Source organism: Macrotis lagotis, chromosome 5 (assembly GCF_037893015.1).
Source record: "Macrotis lagotis isolate mMagLag1 chromosome 5, bilby.v1.9.chrom.fasta, whole genome shotgun sequence".
Lineage (NCBI taxonomy): Eukaryota > Metazoa > Chordata > Mammalia > Peramelemorphia > Peramelidae > Macrotis > Macrotis lagotis.
The window spans coordinates 213,318,152-213,344,075 of NC_133662.1; the positions used below are offsets into that span (position 1 = coordinate 213,318,152).

Genomic DNA, 25,924 nt, shown 5'->3' on the forward strand with positions numbered 1-25,924 from the left:
AAGGAGGGCGAGTAAGGAGAAAAAGAAAGAAGGCTAGAGTAAATTGTGTTGCCTAGCTGGAACTGGAACTGATCCCAATTGGTTCCTCAGTGGGGCAGCTACTACTACTTACAAGTTGTTGCTTGTCCTTCCTACTGTGACATGGGGAATGAGATATCATGACTTGCAAGTGAATTGAATTTAACTGAGTCAGGGCTGTGCAGTCCTATGGGGCACTGAAGTCTTTGAGGGAAAAATATCCAGTGGTTGACAGATAACAGCCAACCACCAGGAGTTGAATTTGATGATAAATTTGAATAGCATGAACATTGAAGGGGAGGTTACTTAGTGAAAGAGGTAAATCCAAAATGGACGTGGAGTAAGGAGCATTCCAACTCCTCTGCTGTGACCAAGGAATGAAAGTGTAGCCAATACTGGAAAGGATGGTGAGGAAAATCAAATTATGGTGAGAGCTATGTGCCAGTTAGAAGTAGAAGGTGGAAGGGGTGAGAAAAAGAAGAGGATTAAGATAAAAGAAACTTTATTATTAGCTTTCTTAACTGCCATTATTGATAAATGGGCTTTCTACCCACCTTTCAGTGGACTCCAGCTCTCTTTGCTGTGAAGAATTTGGACAGAAATATATGTGCAATTCAGAAATTTGTTTTACTTGGCAAGACATGTTCATAATGAATTTTATTTTTCTTTCTCAAGGGGACTGTGTTGGGGCCCCAATTAATGAGCCCTTCTCTTAACATTGGGATCTGCTCTGAGTGTCCTTTCTGGGTCACAATTAAAACCTAACTATGACTGACAAACCCCAATCTCCTACCTCATGCCCAAAGCCTTTGATCTTCTATGTCTTTGTTATCAGAATACACAAAATAGGGTTATCTCTTTTAACCTTATGCAAGTATCAGGTCAAGTGCTTCCGGCACCTGGAGTATTCTTTGATGTGCAAAAACCCTTTTTCAAGCTTGTGTTGTAACTCTATTAAAGGGTCTGTCCTTTTGGAGGCACCAACTTCTGACCTTCAGGTCCACAGCTATTTGTCTGAGATCATGTCTTCTCTCTTCCTATCCCCTCTTTCCCTATGTAAAGGAGGGTATGTCTTATATCCTTTATCAGATAGGACAGCAAAGATATCTCCTAGCTCTCAACCCCCTGTTCTAGCACAGTGCCCAATAAAATGCCAACATGCCTGGGAGAGAGCTCCTGTCGCATAAATTCCTTCTCAGACCAGTGCCAACCCCAATATTATGGTGATGTGAACCCCAACAAATGGAGTGAGGAATGAAAATGGGGGAGAATGTAGACCTGAAAATGAAGTAAAATTCCATTTTAAAAAAGTATTGTATTTATGAAGTTTGGTTTTTTGAACCCGTCTAAAACTTTACATTTATTCTTATTAAATTTCATCCTTTTGGATTTGGTGCAAGGTTCTACCCTGTTAAGATGTTTTTGAATCCTAACTATTGTCCATTGTGTTAACAATCTCTCCCACTTTGGTTCATCTGGAAATCTGACCAACAGACCATCATCTGGCATGAATGGATACTATGAAAGATTTATGTAAAGGCATAGACAAAAATGGTTTGAAGAAGAAAGATGATTTGGTGGAGTTGTAATTTACACTGCTTACAGGAGTCTTCTCACTCATAAGATCCTGGGTCCATCATATATCTTAGAAGAAAAGAAAATTATCCCATTTTCATTGTTTCCCAACCAATATCAAAACTCTTCAGTATAACAGAAAGTTCCATTATTCTGTTATCCTTAATTTCCTCCTATCTGTTCACAATCTGGAGATTTGAATTAGGGATAACTTTGGTGGGGAGAGTAAAGGGAAAGAGGCTGGCTATAAGACTAGTCTATATGTACATAGATCTGTGTGTGATTGTAAGTGGAAGGTGTGAATGGCGAGGGAAGGAGATGGGGATAAATGAAAAGATAGCTGGACTGCTCGAAGGTCTACCCCAGCATTTTCCCAGGAGTGTAGAGGTCTGCTATAATAAAAGCAGCAGGAGACCTGACTTAAAAACCTGGGTGTGGGGCCTGACTTTTCCACTGTCAGTTCCCATTATCCTTGCCTTCAAAGTAGGGATAGTATTACATTGCTCTTGTCACAAGACTGTGAGGAAAGTTCTTTAAACTGTAGGCACTATGTTAATATGAGTAATGGTAGTTACAAATTGAAGCAGGAGAAATTTTCCCTGTTAGAACGGACAGATATTCTTTCTTTCTTTTCACACCCTCTGTACTCTTTGTGGGCCTAAATTGAATGTCTTCACCAGAACACTTAAGACAACTAAATATATTTTTTTAAGTTTATTTTTAATGAAAGTATGGGTAAGGCATGAAAGCAAACAATGGTGCCCTGATGCAGGGGTTCACATGTTCCGTACTTCACCTTGATTTCCCATCTGGATTGACAAGAGGATCAGATTGAGTCCCATTTTGAAGGGAATGTTCCTCCTGGTGGTGTGTGGAATTGGACTCTTAGCTGTGTGTATGTTGTATCCTGTTACTGTTGAGACATGACCTGGGAGAGGAGTGGGGGTGGAGGGGAGGCTTGCTTTGATTAGTCAGCCCCCATCTCCAAGAACTCAAGCCCCATCTGGGGAGACTGAGAACTTAAGAAACTTGAGACAGGGAGAGGGCAGAGTTGGTACGAGGGCAGGGAGCAGCCAGAACCTGCTGAGACGAAAAAGACCAGTTTATGTGCTGGGGAACGGGAGAGGTGGTTGCAGACTAGTTGTGAATTTTTTTGACTGGGCTAAACGTTTGTTGAATTTTCTAAGGAGGTGTGCCAAAAATTTCTTGGTGTTAGAGAAGAGGAAAACTTTGAGAGGACTTTACTTTATTGTAGATCATACTGGGATCCATCAACGTAGTTTTCTACAGCTAACACTAAAGCTTTTGGATGGAATTCTTTTGAGATGAGAGTTGAGCCAATCTCTGGTAAGTATGAGGAAAATTGATATTTATATGAGGCTGCTTTCATTCAGACTGTTAGATCTCTTTGTCCTGGGAGAATGCAGGTGAGGGAGGGTCAGAGTGGACTATGGAGCTGGGTTTAGGGGAGACATTCTCCAAGTATATAGGGAAGTATATAGGGAAGGGAATATCAAACTTTCTGGAGGTGAGTACTTTTTTCCCCACATGTGCCCAATGTGCAGTGTAATTAATCCTAACTATATAGCAAGCACTTTCCTTGCAACCTTGAAATAGGTAGTGTATTAGCTGTGCTTTGTAAGAGAAAAGGAAGCTCTGAGATTTTACAGCCTAAAGTATCTGCCATGGGATTTGAATCCTAGCCTCTCTTTTCTGTTAGGCCATCCCACTAGTCAGCTACAGCTCTAAGTCTCTTATTATTCATCTCTTGAGGCTTTTAGTTTTTCTGAGTTTTCCATGATCCCTTCTTTGAGCTGAATCAACTTTATCACATAATGTTAAGTTACACCCAGAATTAGTGCTGCTTAAGCAAGACTTTTGGCATTCTCTATCTTGGCCTAATTTCAAGCTAGAGACAGTTTGCTATTATAATGGTCAATCTTGCTTTTTAATTATCTTGATTTTAGCAAATAAAACTGGATTTAGACTTGATATTTAGGAGAAAGGACCAGACTGACCCGAGCTTTGCTGGCATGATGTTAACTTGAGTAGAATTTGATGTTCTTATTTATTCATTTGTGAGTGAGACTTTTTAGGAGTTTGTAGACATATAAACAGCAGTTTTAAGGAAAAAGCAAGTTTATTCATGAATGCTTTATTAACTTTAAAGATTTTTGTGAATATCAGAACACCCCTTCCTCCCCTTTTCTCTCCTCCTCTAATCCAGGGAGTCTCTCATCATGCTAGATAATAAGATAAAAAGAAGCAAATTATTTAGTTAAAATAAAAATACTCTGCTTGACTAAATTTGACTATAGTTAGGCAGTTGTCAGTTGTGTAACTAGATTGGTGACCCAAACTATTTTTAATCTTTGTTACTTCATTTAAATTTTCATATTTAACTGGTAAACTTTGGGAGTTCTGCCCCTTTTGAAAGGCTTTTCTTGAGATCAAGTTCCACTAGAAAGAGCTTGTGACAACAAAAGATTTACTTTTGGGCTGTGGTGCCTTTTAGTTTTTCTTGTGAAGGTGAATAAATGTGAGCACCTCTGCCTCTGACCATCATCAGAGCTGGCACTGATGCTTTAAATGTAGTTTAGGACCCAGGAAAATTGAGATTAAATGCTGGGCCATTTATAAACAATGAGACTATCAACATCAAGAGAGGACAAAATTCTTTTTTTCATGATCTATTGGGATTTTGTGCCCTTGATATGTGGAAAGCGTCTGTTTTTGAGAAATGGGGAGGTTAGGGGCAATACACTGGATTAGTAAGCTGCTTTGTGATGCTGTCTAATATTTTTAGTTTAGACAGATTTTGCTAAGCTCTGGAGTACTGATGAGCTCTGTTAATACGAATATGGAGATTAATTCATTCTTCATTTGTGATAAAGAAATACATTGATGACTTTCAAAAAACCTCTTTTGAAAAACAATTTAAATCTAAAATCTAATTGCAAATGACACCTCCCTTTCACAACCCAAGGGTAGGTGGTGTCTGGGAACATGGCCAGAATCTTTTGAAAAGAGATGAGGTAGGGAGGGAGACAGAACAGCAGTTAGAGAAGAGCAGCTTCTGGATATGCTGGCATAGGGAGGCTGGTGAAGAAAGAGATGCCACAGTGGGCTGTTGGGAGTATTGATTGCTTTGACTGTGGGTTGTTGTTTTTCCCACCAAAAATAACAGCATATCAGGATAAAGGATACTACCTAAGAACTGAATATAATCTCTTTAGTAAAACTAGCTCTGCTTACTGTTTAAGTCATGTGATACTGACTGGAAATCCTATCTGGAAGGGCACATGCTGACCTGTGGAACACTTCAGTAAGGATTTTCTTAAAGGCAGCTCTGCTGTTGGCATTTAATCAACTTTAAAATTAAAGTTTAAAATTAAAGTATCCTTTGACTTGTCTTTCAGGCAATTTGCTAATCAAGCTCTAGTGCCAGTGGCTACGGGTCTGTGTTTAGAGTCCTCATTTCATGACTATTAGGGGTAACTTTCCTTTCTTGAATGAATAGCAGGTTTTTCCTTAGTCCATGTTCTCATACCAGATTTGAGTTTACTGTTTAAGAAAAGTGACTTGGTAATGTTCATACAAAAGAGGAAGAAGTTTTGTAAAAGGGGGGGGGGTTGAGGAATGAAAAGACCATTCCCTTACATGTCTTTAGAAATTGTCTGAGTTGAGACCTTCCAAGGCCCAATGTGGCTCTCCATTCCTCCTTTTACACCCCCCCCCAATTTACCTACTATAAACATATCTTTTCAATTAGATGTTATGTTAAACAGGATTTTAAATAAATGTGTCTAGGCTTTTAGTCCAGGGTCCCTAAACATTTCATTTTTGTTGATGTTTTATCTATGGGTATAGTTGTGTTGATTTTGTTCTGCAGAAGATTGAAAGCCTGGACTGGATTGCCACTGTGGCTTAGTCCTGCCTTGTGGTTTACTGCTGCACATTCTGGTCATTCCTGACCTTCATATGTCTTCTTGCCTGTTTTACCACGTGGATGCATGCATGTAAAAGGAGGTGGAATGCTTGGTAGCTTTAACCAACTAATGTGGTAATTTCTAGTTTGAATGTGGCTACTCATCAGCAGTGTGTAGAGATGGTTATATAGATTATGTTTTCAGAGATTGTGGGGGAATCTGACTTAGCTGATTTAGCAGAAGAGGTTTTTTTAGTTTTGTTTTTAGGCTAGGAATAAGTTACATACACAAGCTTCATTAGTTCATGTGAGAGTAAAACGTGTAATTCAAGAGTTTTTCTCTGTGTTTTCTTTAAAAAAGATTTAAGAGATAAACAAATATTGTAAATGAGATTTTGGGAGGAATACTTAAACTGGTTAGTAAAGTTAACTGTTTCTGAATTTTAAAAAGTGATAATTGAATAATAATATAAGCTAATATTTTCTATTCACTAAGGTTCAGTCTCTTTAGGAACTTTATAAGGCAACACATTCTAATTTATGTTCTTTCACAATTTCTGCTTAGTTTTTATTGTAGGTTTGGTTTTTCTCTAAATGGTTTCTTGTATCTGCATTTTTTTTTTTTAGGTTTTTGCAAGGCAAATGGGGTTAAGTGGCTTGCCCAAGGCCACACAGCTAGGTCATTATTAAGTGTCTGGGACCAGATTTGAACCCATGTACTCCTGACTCCAGGGCCGATGCTTTATCCACTGCGCCACCTAGCCGCCTCCTTTGTATCTGCATTCTGATGTTTCAAAGGTTTTTCCTGGGGGGCAGCTAGGTGGTACAGTGATTAGAGCACTGAGCTTGGCGTCAGGTGTGTCTGAATTCAAATCCGGCCTCAGACACTTAATAATGACCTAGCTGTGTGGCCTTGGGCAAGCCATTTTAACCCCATTGCCTTGCAGAAACCTTAAATGAAAAAACAGGCCTTTCCTGGATTAAGAATTTCTGAAGCTTCACTAGGGATTTTGTAAAGTAATGAAAATCTTTGGGTTTACAGAAAGCTCTTTGCTTCCAATACCTCCATGTTCCACAATTAGAGCTAATCTTTTATTTCCCAAAAGGATTGACCCTCAGGACAGTAATGGAAAATGTCCATAAGGAAAAAAGGGGATTGCTAACAGTTGGTCTTTAATGGAGGGCTGGACAAATGTAAAATTGATTTAATTGAATATTATTAAAGTTTGGAGTGGGGTAGGAAGGAGGAAAAATGTTGGTATTCAAATTAAAAGACAATTTGTAAAAGTTCTCATGGTATCTCAGAAAAGCTACCAAGCTGTCTGGTCAGAGAGGGAGAAAGTGACCATATTAGGTATTTTTGAAGGCCAATTCTCCCCTGGTTTCCGGTTATAAAGTTGTTGGTGGGATTTATATATTTCCCTAGGTACCAAAGTTATATGTTTCCTTAATTAATAAGCCAGGGCACATTTCCACAGCACTGCCTCCTTACTACGGGGGGGGGGGGGGGGGGGGGGGGGGGGGCACAGACAGAGTAATTTTCTGGAATCAAGGATATTTCCTATGTGGTTTTCAGCTTTTTCTTTTTATCCTATAGCAAATTCAGTTTGCTGATGACATGCAGGAGTTCACCAAGTTCCCTACCAAGACTGGCCGAAGGTCCTTATCTCGTTCCATCTCACAGTCCTCCACGGACAGCTATAGTTCGGGTAGGTATGGAGTTCACTTTAATGTTAATTCCAGCTTTCCATTCTCAGTTCCCTATTTATTTGCCATGGAGTTTACTCTGCCCACCTTGAACTTGAAAATACAAAGCAATAGCTGCTGATTAGAAGTTGGTAGAGGGGAACATTACCAATCAAGCTTATCTGTGAGGAAATTTCTTTCCTCCCTTCAACTGGACTGGGGCAGATTCTCACCTAAACCCAACAACATTCCAGGGAGAGCTAATGGGAGTGTCTGAAAGAACAGGCTTTGAATCAGAAGTATGTGTTCAGCCCTGAACTGTTTTAATAAAAATAGACATTGACCATCTGTGTTGTTAAATCTTCCCCATTCCAGCCCAGAGGTTGCTTGAACTGGGGAAATAGACATTGATTTGAACATTTGAATTCCTTTAATTTGCAAAGGTAATGTTTAAATTGAAGTGTGTTTCCCAGAATATTCCATATGAACATTTGTATATTCTGTGCTTTGGGAGAAACTGTAATGGAAAATATTGTACATTACTTATTCTAATCCCTTCTATTAAGGATCCCCTCAGTAAATTTTTTATTGAATTTGGAGTTGGGAAAAAATTTCTCACTCCAAATGAATTTATTTGTTTTAAATCAGATAACAAAAACTACATTCCCCAAAATGTTTCTTTTTGCCTTTGCTGTCAGAAAATTGGAGCTAAATTTCAGTGTTCATCTATAAGAACTATCTTAACCCAGGAGTCTGGTAACATTTATTTGGTCCTTTTAACTAGTTTTTCTTCTGTTTTTCTTTTCAGTTGTTTAATTTTATATTGTGCTTAAATATAAGGTCCTTTAAATATGTATCTCTGTAGATATAGTCACACATTTATACATATAACAAGTATTTGTGTATTTCTTCTTTTGACTGATTTCATTAGGGAAAATTAAAGGGAAAGACCATCATCTGATAGCTTCATTAGTAGGCAACTCCTTTTCCAACTACTTTAGACTCAACTGTTCTTTTTTCCTTTGGGGAGATAAATGAACTGTATAGAATACAAGGAAGTGTATTTAGGGGGTAGACCTAAGATTTTAACTATAGGCTGATTCTCGTTGTGCCTTTCATTTACAAACATTTATTACGTGATTACTCTGGGTCTTAGGGAAATTAAAAAATGAGTATACTGAAGATGGTCCTAAATGAATCCTACTCTAATGGATCTTATAAATAAGACAAACATGAATGACCATAATATATTGTATAATAAATGTTTTTGAGGCTCAGAAAATATACATATGAGATCCTGGGAAATCTGGAAATGTTTCCCGGAGAAGATGGCAGGGAAGGGGATTTCAGACATTTTTATGAGTGTGTCTGTCCAAGGGCAGAGGATAATAGAGTTAGTTGGAATTTTGGAGGGCATAGTAAGGAGTAGTAGGTAAGATGAAGCTTGAATGGCAGAGTGGTACCAGGAAGGCCTGGAAAGCCGAGCAGCACAGAGAATCTGTTTTACTTTTTCAAAAGAAATCACCGAAACTTTTGCTGATCATTCCAATTTTTCTATCCTCCCATTCTCTTTAAAAGTGCCATAGGACATTTGGTCCAACCCAGATCTGATCAAGAATTTCCCTTGGCATGGTCACTGAGAGTGATCATCTAAGTTTCCATCCTTTATCATATATTACTCTATTCTTGCATCCCATAATCCAGCCCTTCACACAACACTCATTTTCCTTCTCTGTGCCTTTTCAATTAGTCTTCCCCTGACATGAGCTATACTCCTTCCTTAACCTCTATCTCCTAGTATCCTTAGCACATCTTCTGCATGAACCCTTTACTGATAACTCCTACTCCTTCGATCCTCTGTTCCCTAAGTACTTTCAACTTACTTTGCAAATATTTTTTCAATATTTGTTTATAGACATGACTATCCTGAAGGTGGGAATGATTTCATTTTGATCTTTATATCCTCATTACCTGGCTCAGTAAGTGGTTAATTGATTGTTTGACTGCACCTAAGATCACGAGTATTAGCTCATGAAGTAGTATTCATTCTGCTTTTGATCATCTTTAGTTGTTTTTCCCCCCAGAAATAACCCACATTCTCTTTTCCACAACTTCGATTTCTTATTCTTTGTTCTGTCCTTTGATTTTGATTTAAAAAAAAAGACATCACCCTTACTCACAATAGTCCTTCAAAAACCTAAAGATAGTTATCACTTTCCTCCGAGGTCTCCAGGCTAAATATTCCTTAATCCATTAACCAATCTTTGCCAGAATTTTGAGGTACCTCCCAATCCAGGTTGCCTTCCTTTACATGCTCCTAATGTTTGATATTCTTCCTGAATTGTGTGCTGAGAAGTAAGCACAATATTGAGAGTTTTCTTAGTGTTTTATCTTACATTAAGCCCTTACACCCTTCCTTGATTCTGTGAAGTACTTGTGAACTGAGTAATCTGGAGTATGGTATGAGCAGGGAAGAGCAAAATAAAGCCTCAGACTCCTTTATTCTGGACATTCTTCATTTCTCTTAATGCCTTTTGGCCTGCCATAGTTTATTACTGATTCCAGTTTCACTTGGGGTTCATCAAAACACCTAGATCTTCTTGAGAGGGGTTCTCCAACCTTTTTCCTTGTGTAGTTGATTTTTTGAACTTGTGGAGTAGAACTTGACACTTATTTCTGTTAATTTTCACCTTTGTAAATTGAGCCCATTATTCCAACCCATGGAAATCTTAGTGCCCAAGTGTCATCTGTTTTGTTAAATATCCCTCTCAGCTTTTTATCATCTTTATGTTTGATAACCAGGGTATCTTTTTCTTCATTAAAGATACTGATAAAAATAGAACAGTGCTAAAAGTACTCCACTACTGGTGTGAACATACTGAATTCTTGACTGTTTGGGCATTCACCTTATTCCTGGAATATATATTTCTTTTCTTAAAATTCTTCTCTTTTGGGAACCAATTCAGTCTTCTCTGCCTCCCTTGCGCAAACCTTTCTTTCTTCTGTTTTTTAAATTTAAGGCAATGGGATTACGTGACTTGCCCAAGGGCATACAACTAGGTAATGATTAAGTGTCTGAGGCTGGATTTGAACTCGGGTACTCCTGACTCCAGGGTTGGTATTCTATCTACTGCGCCACCTAACTGCCCCCTGCAGTCCTGTTCAAATTTTCCTAGAGCACTTGCACTAGTGGCATTTTGCCCCTATTCCATTCTGCCTTTTATATTACTCATTTGTCCTCTATTAGATTATAATTCCTCAAGGTTAGAGGCTCATTTTTTTCTCTTTTTATCTTAGCCCCTGGCCAGTGCCTTGCTCCTAACAGGTGCTTCATAAATGTTCTATGAATTTAATCAAAAGGCTATTTCAAGGATGAAAGCTTCTACAAGCAAGGACTTCTAAAGAAACACATACAGTTACGTTAGGAAAATTCAACCTATTCTAAGAGAGAAAGTGACTCCGTGGTGGAAGATGAAGGAGAAGATAGAAAACAATGGCAAAGGACTTGTTTGATACTCTAGCAGCTCTTGCTGTTAAAAAAGTTAGGGGTGGGGCGGCTAGTTGGGCAATGGATAGAGCACTGGCTCTGGAGTCAGGAGTCCCTGAGTTCAAATCGGCTCAGACACTTAATAGTTACCTAGCTGGGTTGCCTTGGGCAAGCCATTTAGCTCCATTTGCCTTGCAAAAACCTTAAAAAGAAGAGAGAGTTAAGGAACTGTTGGAGGGTAGTAGTATGGTCATATTGATGAATTGAATGTGGAAGATTACTGACATTCAGATGAGACTGAAGGGATCTTAGACTAGACAGATCATTGTAATGAGTCAGGGAAAGGAAGACAGGTGGCAGAGGTGTTTTTAAAAATTGATTAACTTATTTTTACAATTATATGTAAAGATAATTTTCAGTGTTTATATTTGTAAAGTTTTCTTTCTTCCACCCTTTCCTTCCCCATTCTAAAGTGGCAAGTAATGTGATATAGATTAATACGCACAATCATGTTATACATATTTCCATATTAGTCATGCTGTAAAAGAAGAATCAGAACAAAAGAGGAAAACCACGACAAAAAAATAAATGTAATAAGTGAAAATAGTATGCTTTGATCTGCATTTATACTCCACAATTCATTCTTTGGATGTGAATGGCATTTTCCATCACAAGTCTTTTAGAATTGTCTTTGATCACTGTGTTGTTGAGGAGAGCTAAGTCTTTCATAGTCGATCACACAATGTTGTTGTTATACTATGTACGGTATCCTAGTTCTGCTAACTTCACTCAGAATTAGTTCATGTAACTGTTTCCAGGTTTTTCAAAGGAAGTATTAAGGGGTGATGATGGTTTGATATCTGTACCTGAAAAGAGACCTTTTTTGGCTTGTTATCACAAATTGCCTGTAAACAAACAAACACATTTAACTTTTTCCCAGACTATTAATAGAACCTAAATGATAAATCTTCTTTGATGTTCTTCCTGCCCCCCCCCCATTGTTTCTTTTGAACACAACCTTCTTTTAATCTCCATTAAAATTTCATTGCCTCCATGCACAGCTTTCCTCTTTAGGATAATGCTATTTCTTTTATTAGTACTGAATTTTTTTCCTATGATTGTGCAAATTCTGTTCATAGTCAGAATTGGCAATAAATATTACATTATGTTGAGTCCTTTGAAGGTGTTGGAACGGCTTGATAATGATGCCACTAAAGCCAAAGAGACATCCAGGTAGGTGGGATGACAACAAGATGAAAAGAGAGTTGGAAGTTCCAACCACATTCCCTATTAAGCTCTGAAGGTGCTGGCCTCACTCAGAGCCCCTTAGGCAGCTGGCCTGTGTTGAGTTTAGAGCCATTTAAGATTCTCCTATTGTCTTTTCTTTCCTCCCTGGCTCTAGCTGCATCCTATACAGACAGTTCTGATGATGAGGTTTCCCCAAGAGAGAAGCAACAAACCAACTCCAAGGGCAGCAGCAATTTTTGTGTGAAGAATATCAAACAAGCAGAATTTGGACGCCGGGAGATTGAGATTGCTGAACAAGGTAAAGGAAAGAAGAGGGTAAGGGAACCTGCTGGGTTTAGGGATTAGAAGCAACACTTTCTGAGTTTCTGAACCAGTTGGTGTCTTGAAGCTCATCCGAAGATACCTGGGGAAAATGCAGCATGCTCAGCTGCTAGAGCAGTCTTTGAGTTTAGGTGGGGTCTTGTTTTCTTGCTCTCTTTCCCTCTTTTTCCCCCTTAGCACCTAGTAGGTACTTTATGAATACCTTTTTATTCTTGCCAGCACCACTATTCTTGATCTGACCCTACTATGTAAACAGTAAACAGCCTACTTAACCACATTGTAACTGGTTCCACAGGGTCCCACAGAGGTAGTCAAAGAAACTTCAGGGTGAGAGTTTCCTAGAAGCATCTACCCTCAGTTATATGTGAGAAGGCTAAAGTTAGGGTGCAGTGGGCTGAACCATCTCAGGTGCCTGCAGTATCCTCTCTCCTGGAACAGCCGTAAGTGGCTCGAGGCTAATCAGTTGAACCCTTTGTTTCAGGTTAGCTCACCGAGGAAGTCTTGAGTTATCCTTGTATCAATTTCACATTTCAGGCATATTCTATACAGGGAGGGAGTCGGGGAACCAAAGAGACCTTCACGATGGGGTGAGACAGAGCATGGAAAAGCAGAAGCAAGTCGCTTCAGCTGAGGGTGAAGTCTCCCTTCTTGGTCTGATTTGTATATAATATCATTAGCCAAACTCATCATTTTCCCCCAAATGAGCAGCCAGAGTATCTCTAGTTTCACCAGTTTTGAAAATTTGCTACTTCTGTTTGTCATCTAGCTGGAAGCCCCTCTGTGCTACCTAGAGCTTGAAGGAGTGCAGGAGATGGATTTTCAGGGGCTTCTGTGATAACTTGCTCACTCTAGCTCTGCCAGCCTCATCACATGTAGCCTGTAATCATTGTGGGAATGTGCTTGGTGCTTCTCTGCCTTTCGCTAATTGGCCTCAACTGAACTTTCCATCATGGGTCTTCAGTGTGTGAACTTGACTGCCTCACAGTGCATTTTGGCAGGATTGGTGCCACCACTAGTGCAGTCCTAGCTCAAATCTCTGTTCTTTCACAGACATGTCTGCTCTGATTTCACTCAGGAAACGTGCTCAGGGGGAGAAGCCCTTGGCTGGTGCTAAAATAGTGGGCTGTACACACATCACGGCCCAGACTGCAGTGAGTAAATACAGTGGGGAAATGGCAAGAGCCTTGTGATAAAGTAGAGAGAGAGGAAAAGAGGAGACGTGTTATGGTTAGCATTTAGCTCAGATTCTTCCATCTTCATCCTTATCTAATTAACCCTCAGACTTGATTAGGTATCACCTTTCAGGATTGGATTTTCTATAGGTATGAAAACCTTTATTTTATATGAGTGTAACCCATTTTATGTATACTTGTTATGAAGAGCTGAATTTCCAAAGCAAAGATATTAAGAGATTTTACACATATTCCTTTACCTAGCAAGGAAGGTCCTTTGATGCATTTTAAAATAGTACTTGATTTATGCTCATAAGGAATATATCTTTTATATAAAGCAAGGCATTCCTCTACCCCTAGTTTATATTCTTTTTTTAATTTAGCAATTGTTGCATTAGAGCTTGTGGGTAGTCTTTTTGATAGCTTTTGCATGCTCCTTTTTGTTACAGTTTCTGTTTCTCACTGTGTTTTTCTACTTGTGTAAACAGGTGTTGATTGAGACCCTCTGTGCGCTAGGGGCTCAGTGCCGCTGGTCTGCCTGCAACATCTACTCCACTCAGAATGAGGTGGCAGCTGCATTGGCAGAAGCTGGTAAGTTGGCCGTGTCATGTGCCATCTTTGTTTCCAGAAAGATGCCTAAGCATTTCTTGTAAGTAATACCAAAGGAAAGGAACAGAACTGTCTTGTGGTTTAATTATGGAAGGAATTTGATAACGTTTAAGAAGGGCAAATTTTAGGCTTTTGTAGTTCATCACTGTTGTGGTGTTATTCTTATTGAACAAATCCTAGAATTGGGCCTACTTGTAGATGTCCCTTTGAAGGGCAGAGATATTTCTGCCTTTGTTTTGTTCTTGCACTACTTAGAAGTCAAATGTTCTTTATTTTGTAATTGCTTTTTGAGGATCTTAAAGTACTTAGATTCAGGTGTCCCAATTCTTTTACCAAAGTCATTGCCAGACTTACAATGGTAATTTGGCTCCTTTGGCTTTCTATCTCTAGGAGACACTTAACCAAAAAGAAGAACTAATTGTGTTGACTTCTTTCCAGGTGTTGCTGTGTTTGCATGGAAGGGGGAGTCGGAGGATGACTTCTGGTGGTGTATTGACCGCTGTGTGAACATGGATGGTTGGCAAGCCAACATGGTAAAAAGCAAACAAAAGTTTTTCCTTTATGACCTATAGAGAAATTATATTTCTCTTTTCCTCTTTCCTCAAAACATGACTCCCATTACTGATTATGTTCTAGATGTTTTGTCATGTCCATTGACTGTGCCTTTTAAAGTGTTTTATTTGCCACTTGTCAAGAAAGGGTCAGAGGGTTGGGTATAGAATTAGGGGAAGAAGGGGGAGTAGCTAGATGCTGCTGGCTCAGAAATAACTGATGGAAAACAAGAGGAAATTACTCATAGATATCTTGTTCCATTAAAAAATTCTGTGTACCTCACATCTTAGAGAAAATTAGGTTCTGCAGAGTCCCTTGACCAATTTGGAACTAAGGCCCAGAATCTAGGAATCTTTGATTGTGGTCCTTTTCATGTCAACAAGACCAAATCTATCTTCCCTATGTGAGCCTGATCATAAGAGGCCACTGTAGGACTCACTGTTGGTTCAGAAAGTGGGTCCAAAGTACCCCCAGCTTTAGCAGCCTGAATGCCCATAGAAGTCTTCTGGCTGTTCTGTAGATCCTGGATGATGGGGGAGACTTAACTCACTGGGTTTATAAGAAGTACCCAAACGTGTTTAAGAAGATCCGAGGCATTGTGGAGGAGAGCGTGACTGGTGTGCACAGGTAACAGCCTCTGGGGTAGTGGCCCCTCTTACCTTTGCCTCAGCAAGTTCCTATGTCATTTCTGCTGGGCTGTATATTAAGCCTGTAGCAGAGGTTGAGAAGATTTTCACTAGCCAAAGGCTGACTCTTGAATTTTCATTTTTGAAAAATGGGGGGCCCTAGAAGAAGGTTGATTCCAAATATGATCCATTTTTTTTCTCTGTCTTTGAATCAGGTGAGTCTAAGGAAATACATCACATTTTTAGAGAAATGAGCTTTTCCAAGCCTTTCTCTAAATGTTACAAGTGAGGAAAGACAAGAATAGGCTTTTGGTTTCTGAGATGCTTGGGAAATAGGGGTGAGAAGGGTAGGGCTGGGCTTGGAAGGGAATTAATACAGTTGTTCCCACATTTTATTTTCCTTCACTTAATTTATGTTTATGGTTTCTCCTCTTCTTAGGCTTTACCAGCTCTCCAAGGCTGGCAAGCTCTGTGTTCCTGCCATGAATGTCAATGACTCTGTTACCAAACAGAAGTTTGATAATCTGTACTGCTGCCGAGAGTCCATTCTAGATGGGTGAGTGGAGACTGCAAGTGTCAAATCCATGAGGAGATGAAAATGTGAGGAATGGGAGGAAAGATAACTTGAAGCTGTCATGGGAAAGGCCATGGATTTGGGATAAGAGGATCAGGCCCAGGACTGCTCTGTGACCCACAAGAAAGTCATTTTACTCCATTTGGCCTCAGTTTCCTCCTCTTTAAAATGAAAGGGTTGGACTAGATGGTATCTAGCCTCTTTTCCAGCTCAATCTTATTCTCTTTTTTTAATTTATTTTTATTAACAATATTATTTGAGTTTTACAATTCCCCCCCCATCTTGCTTCCCTCCCCCCACCCCACCCCCACGGAAAGCACTCTATCAGTCTTTACTTTGTTTCCATGTTGTACCTTGATCCAAATTGGGTGTGATGAGAGAAATCATATCTTTAAAGAAGAAAAGAGAAGTCCTAAGAGGTAACAAGATCAGACAATAAGCTATCTGTTTTTTTCTAAATTAAAGGGAATAGTCCTTGTACTTTGTTCAAACTCCACAGCTCCTTATCTGGATACAGATGGCACTCTCCTTTGCAGACAGCCCCAAACTGTTCCCGATTGTTGCACTGATGGAATGAGCGAGTCCTTCAAGGTTGATCATCACTCCCATGTTGCTGTTAGGGTGTACAGTGTTTTCTGGTTCTGCTCATCTCACTCAACATCAGTTCATGCAAATCCCTCCAGACTTCTCTGAAATCCTGTCCCTCCTGGTTTCTAATAGAGCAATAGTGTTCCATGACATACATATACCACAGTTTGCTAAGCCATTTCCCAATTGAAGGACATTTACTTGATTTCTGATTCTTTACCACCACAAACAGTGCTGCTATAAATCAATCTTATTCTCTTACTTGGGACAAATGACAACAGCAGCCTTTTCTCACTCTGTCTGACTCTTTATTGCCTTCTTTTACTCTGGCCCAGGTGGATGTGAATCCCATTTCAAGAGATGCCAGTTTGGAGTCCTTTATTTGAGGCACCCCAAGCCTGGAAGGCTCCCCTATGTGAAAACTGCATACAGGGATTGTCTTTAAATTAGCAGTATTTGAATAGAACCTTCATCTTTTTTTCCACAGTCTCAAGAGGACCACAGATGTGATGTTTGGAGGGAAACAAGTGGTGGTGTGTGGGTATGGTGAAGTAAGTAACTGGGCTTTGGCAACCACCTTTGACTTCCACTCCCCTCGTTTCTGCCTGCTAGCTATTATCTTGTTCTTTCCAGACTCCTGTGTTGAAATTTGTCTTACAGAAATTTATGCCCAGTAGAGGAATCTCCCTAGGATTACTACTGACTGGGCTTTGTGTGCACATTTTTAGATGTTTTCTCATTGTAGTAGGAGAAAACTTTTTTCATCCAAACTGTAGATGGACTTGCAAAATTGATTTACCTCACTTGGAGTGTGAGCAGGGTGGGGAATGGAATGTCTACATCATGTTCCTTACTGATAGTAGCTTTTTATGAGTTTTGGTTCAGAGGAATCCATTTTGGCACTATCCATACTAGCTCATTATTGGCAGTGTGAAGTAAAGGTCTAAATTCAGGGTGGCACAGATCATAACTGATTGTCTCAAATGAATCAAATCACTGTTGTGGGTTTTTTCCCTGTTGTAAGCCACAGAAAATCTGTGCTTTTCAAAAGGTATAATTTTTATGAACTAGCCTTTAAAAAAAAAAACAAAGCTAAGCTTGAGTTGCCAGCTGTTTGTAGCACCAGGCAGATTTTCTGGAGATTCTCAACTTTGGAGGGATAATAACCACCATTAAGGTTATGACTTGCTAAAAGGGCTTGCCTTTCTAAGAATTGTGTACCTCCATAGAGAAAATATCTGTCTTATTCATGCAGTTAGGAATCACATGCCCTCATTTTTTGTCCTCATGTCCCCACACCCATCCAGTAGTCTCGGTGATGTGCTGTGGTTAAATAAAAAAAAAGAGAGAGAGAAGTTCTTTTTAAGGTCGTAATCTCTATAGAAGGAGCTTGTAAATTTTTATGGAATGAGAGATAAGACATTGCTATTGCAGGACCTTGGCCTAGTTCACCTCCCTCCATCTCCCCACTGTTTCTTTGCTTATTTTCATTTTTCTAGTCATCCTGCTTCTGGTATAAATTACTGGCTTAGCAAGGAAAATGCAGCATTCTCTGTATTCACATCTGATCTGCTTCTATTCTCTAGATTAAATTCAGTTGAAGGCCTTCCAAATACGAGTCCCATACACCAAGAAGTTAACCCTTTCTCTGAATACTTCAGGCTTGCAGGTCTGAGAGCCCAATTTCTTTCTCTTGCTTTGCAGGTGGGAAAGGGATGTTGTGCTGCTCTGAAGGCACTTGGAGCAATAGTCTACATCACAGAGATTGACCCTATCTGTGCTCTTCAGGCCTGGTAAGGAACAGAGTGACCATGTCACCAGATTCAGTACTAGATCCCCCATGTAAGTGTTTCTCTTTGTACTCCTCAGGCCCTGTAAGTTGATATTGCATTCATACCGAAGGGAGCCTAGAAGGAATGGAGAGGGCATAGTTTAGCAATCTTTGGCTAGCCAAATAAATAAAGTCCTCTGGACAGCCTCACAATCATAGAGTATGAATAAACTATGCCTTAAGTCCAGGGTCATTCTCTTACTCCAGTTAGACTCTTGGGTTATTTCAGAAAGACAATCACTAGCTTGGCATAGTCTGGTCTGTGACTGAGTCTCACCTTTTATTGGCCTGGCTTCTGTGTCAATCATTGCCTGCTTGCTTGCTCATCAATCTCTTTCTTCTTCCAGTATGGATGGTTTCCGGGTGGTTAAGTTAAATGAAGTCATTCGACAGGTGGATGTGGTGATAACCTGTACAGGTAAATGTAGAAGCTTATATGTCCAAGTAGGAGGGCTTAGAACTTAGAGCACAGATTCTTAAACTGTGGTACAGGGACCCTGGATATCCCCAAGACATTTTGGGGGTACTTTAGGTAAACCCTATTTTCATAATTAAAACTAAACTGAAGCTCCTGGGGGTCCGTAATAATTTTTAAGAATAAAAAAATCCCTTGGGGCGGCTAGGTGGCGCAGTGGATAAAGCACTGGCCCTGGAGTCAGGAGTACCTGAGTTCAAATCCAACCTCAGACACTTAATAATAACCTAGCTGCATGGCCTTGGGCAAGCCACTTAACCCTGTTTGCCTTGCAAAAACCTTAAAAAAAAAAAAAAAAGAATGAAAAAATCCCGAGATTAGAAAGTCTGAGAACTGTTGAACTAGAAGAATAAGCAAAGTGTGAGACATAGTCTGGCATTTGAAGCTTGTACAAGGCAAATGAGGCCTGTGTTTAATTTTATGCTCTTTTGAACTAAAAACTGGGTTAACAGGGCTTATAAAGAATGGGAAAGCTTTGACTCCCTATTGGCTTCTTTGGCTTGCTTAGCCTTGTAACCAAATCTAGAGGACCCTTTTCTCCTAAATGTCAGTTCTCATGCCATTATGATACCAGAACAATTCAGCCTTTCCATTGGTATCTTTTTTCCTTAATAAACTTTTATCCCAGTCACCCTTTCCTTCCCATCAGGAAATAAGAATGTAGTGACTCGGGAACATTTGGACCGAATGAAGAACAGCTGCATCGTGTGCAACATGGGCCACTCCAATACGGAAATTGATGTAGTAAGACTCCTCTTTCATTTGATCCTGAGTGGCCACTGCCTTAGACATTTGTTTCCACTCTTTTTTTTGCTTTACTGCTACAGTTCAACTTGTTCTCTCCTTTTCAGACAAGCCTCCGGACACCGGAATTGACATGGGAACGAGTTCGCTCTCAGGTGGACCATGTTATCTGGCCAGATGGCAAACGTGTTGTCCTCTTGGCAGAGGTATACTTGCATATGAGATATGGTTTTGATGTAGGATAAAGAGATCTATGTATGGCAAGAGGACAGAAAGGAATGGAACTTTTAATGGCTGTCTATAGTTGAGTTTGATAGTTTGCCAACTCTTACTCTTTAGCCCCTTGGATCCAGATTTATTTACAAAGGGAGTACCAGGCATTAAGGACTGAGAGGCAAGGGGGTGGGGGGGGCAGGGTTAGAAGAAGGGGGCAGGGGCCTAGCACTTAGAACAATATTAGAACTTTGTTTTTTCAGAGTCTACAGAGACTCTGAATCCCATTCAATCATAGGTTGACCCCTCTTAATCTGAATTTCCGACGACCCAAAAAGTAGCAACAGAACTGATCCCTGCCATTGTCCTCTGCTTCTTGATGCATTTTCAGGGTCGTCTGCTTAATCTGAGTTGTTCAACAGTTCCCACGTTTGTTCTTTCCATCACAGCTACAACCCAGGTATGTGACTGGAAGCCTTACATCCTTCCCCTAATAACTGGAATTAATTGAACAAGATAGTTCTTACCATCATAGGGGAATTTGTACTAATTTTTGAACAGGTTGCCATCTACTTACTGTCTTGACCACATTCCTGTTCTGAAGTTCTTCTGAGATCATCATTAAACAAGGGATAATATAAAATGCTCTCATAAAGGAGAGAGGAAAATTTAACCAGACATAATCAGTGCTTGAAAAACCTGTGGGCTACACAGAGTTTTGTTTCATCTTTTACCTTGCTCAGAACTTTAATAGACCCTGGTCATGTAGTATTGGCTGATATCCAACACAGTTTGAGGTCAGTGAAATGAAAAACCCTACCAAATAAAACTTCTTATAGATTCCTGTTAGCCTAGGCTATTGTTCCTATGCAAAAACTGTTTTTTATTCTCAGTTTTTCCCATTTTATCTACCATAGGCTTTGGCTCTGATAGAACTCTACAATGCTCCGGAAGGACGCTACAAACAGGATGTGTACTTACTACCCAAGAAGATGGGTGAGTACAAAGCAGCAGGGATTTCATCTGGATTGTTGAGCCATGTGGATCATCATGTAATATTCCAAATTATCCTGATGAGAGGGTAGCACCCTGGCCCTGGAGTCAGGAAACTTGAGTTCATGGCCTGACTCTGGCTCTTCTTAACAATTTCTCTAAGTAAATTCCTTAACTAATCTAGGCCTTTGTTTCCTCATTTGTAAAATGAGGGGGGAAATATGAGCATCACCTGCCTTAGGGATGATGTGAGGAGAAAATGCTTTGTAAATCATGAAACTTGTAAGTTTGATATTGTTGTTGCATTTGTAAACTTTATCCTTTAATGTATGTCACTGTACAAGGTAAACTGATTTCATTTTCTTTCTTGAGACAGTTACTGTCCTGATAGATCAGGAGAGTACTGCATACATAGTCACTTAGATTTTAGCAAAACATTTTGACAAATTTCTTTAAATTATTCTCATGGACAAGATGGAAAGAGAAGTGAATTAAAAAGTCAGTCCTTAGTGGAATGTCCCGGGGAACAATTTTATCAGTTACTCAGATAAAAGCATAGATGACATGCTTGTCCAAAAGACAGATGACACAGAGTTAATAGAAATAGTTGTTTAGCACATTTGCTGTCAGTCAAGATCTAAAAATTGTATCTACCTTAGAATAGGAGACCAAAGCTAATAAGATGAAATTTAATAGGGATGCATGTTAAATCTTATGTTAGACTTGGGTGCAAAAAAAAAAAATCCACTTCACAAGTACAAACTGGGAAGATATGGCTGGCTAATATTATTAAAACATTCATCTGAAAAAGTGGGTATTTTGGTGGACTTCATGCTCCACTAACTCAACAGTTTAGCCTTAGCTATTTTAACTAAGGACCAAACGAACATTTTACATTATTGTTAGTTATACCCACCAGCTGCTTCCTCAAAACCTGCTGCCAGGAAGGATAGAGAGCAGGGGAAGGGGAAGTTGTAGCTCAAGGTCCTCACATGAAGCAGCCAGTCTGTTCAGCTTCCTTCTTTGCTCTTCATAGATGAATATGTGGCCAGTTTGCACCTGCCTTCTTTTGATGCCCACCTGACAGAGCTGACAGATGACCAAGCAAAATATCTGGGACTCAACAAAAATGGGCCATTCAAGCCCAATTATTACAGGTAACCTGGGAAAGGGGAAGTAAGAACTTCCCTAAGTCTAGCTTGCTCAAGAGGTGGACCATTTTAAGTCAGGTCCAGAGAATGGACCTGGTTGTGACAGGGGTCTTCTTCTGAAGTAGGCAAAGAAATTGTAACCCCAAATGGTGGTAGGAGGCAGATAGGATCCTAGATTATATAATTGGAAATAGGTATTTGTGAAAGAGGAAAATCCTGCAGGAGAGAGTCATTCTGATTATATGAGAATTTCTAACTTGAGCTGTTGAAAGGAGTGGGAATTGTATTGGAGCTAATATCTTAAATTTACTCAAATGAAAGGCAAGAACTGACAATTAATCTCTTTTTATTACAGATACTGATGGACCATATTGCAGAGGACCAGTCCACACAGAACCACATAACTTTTAAAGAAATATTTTTTAAAATAACTTTCATTTTCATTTTACTCTTTTCTTGAATTTCTTTTCGCTGTGGTTTAATACTTTTTCTCATGTCTTTTGTCTGTCTAAGCTCGCTAAACCGCACAGGGATTTGTTTCCTAGCTTTACAGATGAAACTTGAGGGTTCAAGATTTTTTTACCCTAGTCACTACAGAAGGAATTCATTTTCCTAATTTGGAGGGGTGATACTTTCCTATAGTTACCTTTTCCCATCCTGGGGCACCTTAGTCTTAATGGGGTACCTTAATAACAGAAAACACTAAGGTACTCTTTCCTATGTGGAACAATCTGCAATGTCTAAATTGCCTTAAAAGAGCCCATTTCTTAGCTGCTGAATCAGAACTTCTTCATGACTGTTGGAGGAGCAAAGGTGGTCCCGCCCAGCTGGGTAGGTGAGATGTAGGCTGTGCACGTTAGTCGATTTCCCTCAGAAGTCACAAGCTCTGTTCCTTGTGCAAGGCACTCACTGGTTCGGAGGAGTGCTGGCGGGTTGGCTACCTGTTCAAAGCCCAGCTGCCCACCCAGACCAGAGTATATCCTCCTCCACTCCCAGTGCACCTTCTGCATTCTTCTCTAGTTTTTAGCCAGACTGCACCTGACTCAACTGAAATTTCTCTTTTGACACCAATTTCTGTTATATGATTTTTTTTTTAAGGAAAATTTTTAGAGTTAACACTTGTGGAACTGCTTGGCACTTGGTAGGTGCCAGTCCCTCTTTCTCTTTTAGACAACTGATAGGGAGGGTGCAGAGCCATGTCTGCTGGGCTCAGACTCCATGGGAGGCCTCTTTGTTTCTAGCCTGAAGTTTTATAGTGTCAGTAAATTGGGGCCATAGCTGCTCGTTCATCAGCTCTTCCACTGTATTGCTTGTGCTAAAGGCGAATTTATTAAACAGTCACTCAGAATAAAGCACTGATTTGCTTTCTGAAGCTGTGTCCCTAAAGAGTGCCTCTCTGGTCAGCTACACAGCTATCCTTGAATATATTTGGAGTAGTTGGCAGTGTGGAGAAAATTGATAGGTGGAGCCGCGGTGACAGAGTGACTTGTCTATAGCTTTGAGCTGTGTTCATATGAGTCTGATGTTTTGACTCTAGTGTCATTTTGGATCGGTATATCCAGCAAAAGGAAATATAGCCAAGTATATCCAATTCAAGGCAAAGAATGGGGCTGGTAGGTCCTGGCTCCTGCTCGTCAGACACTCACAGAGCCATTTCCTGAAGCACTAGAGAAATACAGTCTTAAACTAGACATCCAACTTGCCTGTGTCTCTGCATGGAACGCTGAGCTTTGGGCTCAGTGACTTCTAAGTACATACTGATTTAAAACCCTTATCACCCACAACTAGCTTTGAACAGTGATATCATGGAGCTGGTTCATGAGTCGGTATTGGGAAGATAGGTCTTTGATTTCTCTACTGCTGCTGACCAGAGACAAATCACAACCAGGAGCACAAGAGAAGCAAGTTTCCAACCTGTTCCTTCCTAGCAGGATACAGTGCCTCATGCCAAAACGTTTCTCCTTTTCCTTTCCTCTTCCTTTATTAGTGTGACCAGGCTCTCTTCTCCGTAGATGCTATTGGAGCCCCATTTTCCTAAGGCAAACCCACTTTGTATCTGTTCTTCCAAATAGAACAGGCCACCACCCTCATTAGGAGGTATTCTGATCATCAGTGTCCCCACTGACTTTCCCTGTTGGAGGGAACTAGCCCAGGTTCATGCTACCCTCTGGCCTACTTCCCTGCTCCTGTATCTATTACTATGTCAATAGGAATATTAGATAAGGGCTCCATCTCTGTTCAAGCCATGGAACAAAGGACATTATGGAATGAGGTGTCTTAGATCAGAGGGAGCATGTGGAAAGCAACCTGGGTGGAATAGGTTTATTTTGTATATGAATGATTTTTAATGAATGCAATATTAATCCTTGCAGATAAGCAATAATCATTAAAGTCGATTAGAAAATTCCTGGTAATCTGCCTCATTCTTGGTGGGAATACAAAGGTTCTTTATAATCTGATGGAAAAGATATCATTTGTCAAAACCACATTCACCAGATATTGGTTGCCATGTTCTTCTATGTCTAGGGTGCTTCAAAGGAATAAAAACTATATAAGATATCTCAGTCCTCAAGGAGATAAGGAAGAAGTAGGGGAAATAAGACTCAATAATATCTTTTGAGATAAGACAATTATGAATTCTTTAATTTTAGTAAAGAGAAGGAAGGAGCAGGTTGGGTCATTGAGAGTTGGGGAAATTTCCATCTCTGAAAGGTCAGTATTACCAGCACAACATTTGAAGAAAATATTCTTTTGTCCTCTCAGCCACTGGTGGGGATGCCACAGTGGTCTGCATTGCCATCTTGGAGGTTCATAGTTTGTGACTTGTCTAAAATCACCTCTCTATTAAGTGTTGAAACTGAAACTATAGTTCAGGTCTTAGGGCAGTGGATTCTTAAAATTTTTGTTTTAGAACTCCTTTATACTCTTAAAAATTCCAAAATAATCCAAATTGCTTTTATGTATGTGGGTCAGATCAATATTTATCACAATATAAATTAAAATACAAAATTTAAAAATATTTTAAAATAGTAAATTTTATGAAAAAATAACTATTTCCAGAACTAAGAAATTTAGTGAAAATGGCATTGCTTTGTATATTTTTGCGGATCTCTTTTAATGTCTAGCATTGTCTGCTGTGATACATTGTTCTGATAGGAGTTTAAGAAAATCCAAATTCACACTGATAGTTGATTGGAAAAGAGAGGAGTATTTCAATAGGCAAATGGCATCTTAGTATTATGAAAAACATTTTGACTCGGGTTCACACTGGTCTATAATATTAGGGTTGTGTTAGGGAAATGAAGCTGGAAAGTCAAGTTGGGCTTAATTTGTGGAAGCTTTGGGATCCTAGAATTATGATTTGGGGCTTTTTTCAGTAAGCTATGGGGAACAATTAAAGCATCTTATATAATAGCACTAAAGGGATTTTAATCTTCTGGCAGTGATTGGTGGTTTAGAGAGTCTGGACCCAGACCAATTAGGAAAGAACACAGTTTTAAGTTTGAGATTAAGGAAGAGGGAAACTACTATCCATCCCTTCAAAAATAAAGGAACCTATTATTCCTAACTTTTTCCAGTTTGACTTAAGAGTACTTCTGGTTCTAGTGTGACTTGTAAATAGGACTTCTGGGAAAGCTGCTATTTGTATTGACAAGGTACTTGTGGCTGTGGTATCTAAGGGATGGTGTCTCGACCCAGGGAATCGCAGATAAGAGTGGAGCCATAGGGCAGTTGGCTTACATGGCCTTTCTGGATGAGTCCTGTGGCAAAGGGAAAAGTTGTTTTAGTGACCAAGTCTGGCCCTGCTGTATTCCATACTTACTGATCACTTCCTATTCAATAAACAGAACCAAATACATAAAGATGTTTGGCATTTAAAGCCCTGCACAGCCTAACTTTTCCAAACTTGTTGCACACTGTATGATCCTGCAACACTGGCCTTGCTCAAGTAACTTTGCTTGGCTCCCAGTCTTTTTGCTGGCTCTTCCTCCTTCCTGGAATGTTCTCCCTCCTACTTCTTGGATTCCTAGATTTCCTTCAACCCAGCTCAAAACATACCTGTAAAACGACTTTTCCTGCCACTCCCACCCCTCGGCCGTTAATGTCTTATATGTCCATAGTTGCTTATTGTC

General features: G+C 39.8%; 1 protein-coding gene across 5 annotated transcripts in view; it reads left to right on the forward strand.

Moving 5' to 3' along the window:
* The window catches only part of AHCYL1 (adenosylhomocysteinase like 1), a 39,446-nt gene extending 17,207 nt beyond the window's left edge, over nucleotides 1-22,239 (forward strand). For 2 of the 5 annotated variants that reach the window (XM_074188369.1, XM_074188368.1), the window contains exons 2-17: nucleotides 7,119-7,230; nucleotides 12,097-12,240; nucleotides 13,314-13,414; nucleotides 13,924-14,026; nucleotides 14,483-14,577; nucleotides 15,117-15,223; nucleotides 15,662-15,778; nucleotides 16,872-16,935; nucleotides 18,089-18,177; nucleotides 18,563-18,633; nucleotides 19,340-19,434; nucleotides 19,542-19,640; nucleotides 20,039-20,107; nucleotides 20,565-20,643; nucleotides 21,677-21,797; nucleotides 22,147-22,239. In XM_074188369.1, the coding sequence (XP_074044470.1) occupies nucleotides 7,119-7,230; nucleotides 12,097-12,240; nucleotides 13,314-13,414; nucleotides 13,924-14,026; nucleotides 14,483-14,577; nucleotides 15,117-15,223; nucleotides 15,662-15,778; nucleotides 16,872-16,935; nucleotides 18,089-18,177; nucleotides 18,563-18,633; nucleotides 19,340-19,434; nucleotides 19,542-19,640; nucleotides 20,039-20,107; nucleotides 20,565-20,643; nucleotides 21,677-21,797; nucleotides 22,147-22,153 (1,473 nt within the window). In that variant the 3' untranslated portion in view covers nucleotides 22,154-22,239. Of the gene's footprint in view, nucleotides 1-2,354; nucleotides 2,941-7,118; nucleotides 7,231-12,096; nucleotides 12,241-12,797; nucleotides 12,897-13,313; nucleotides 13,415-13,923; nucleotides 14,027-14,482; nucleotides 14,578-15,116; nucleotides 15,224-15,661; nucleotides 15,779-16,871; nucleotides 16,936-18,088; nucleotides 18,178-18,562; nucleotides 18,634-19,339; nucleotides 19,435-19,541; nucleotides 19,641-20,038; nucleotides 20,108-20,564; nucleotides 20,644-21,676; nucleotides 21,802-22,146 lie in introns of those variants that run through there. The other 3 variants (XM_074188367.1, XM_074188370.1, XM_074188366.1) reach the window with 3 other exon arrangements.
* The last annotated feature ends 3,685 nt before the right edge of the window (nucleotides 22,240-25,924 follow it).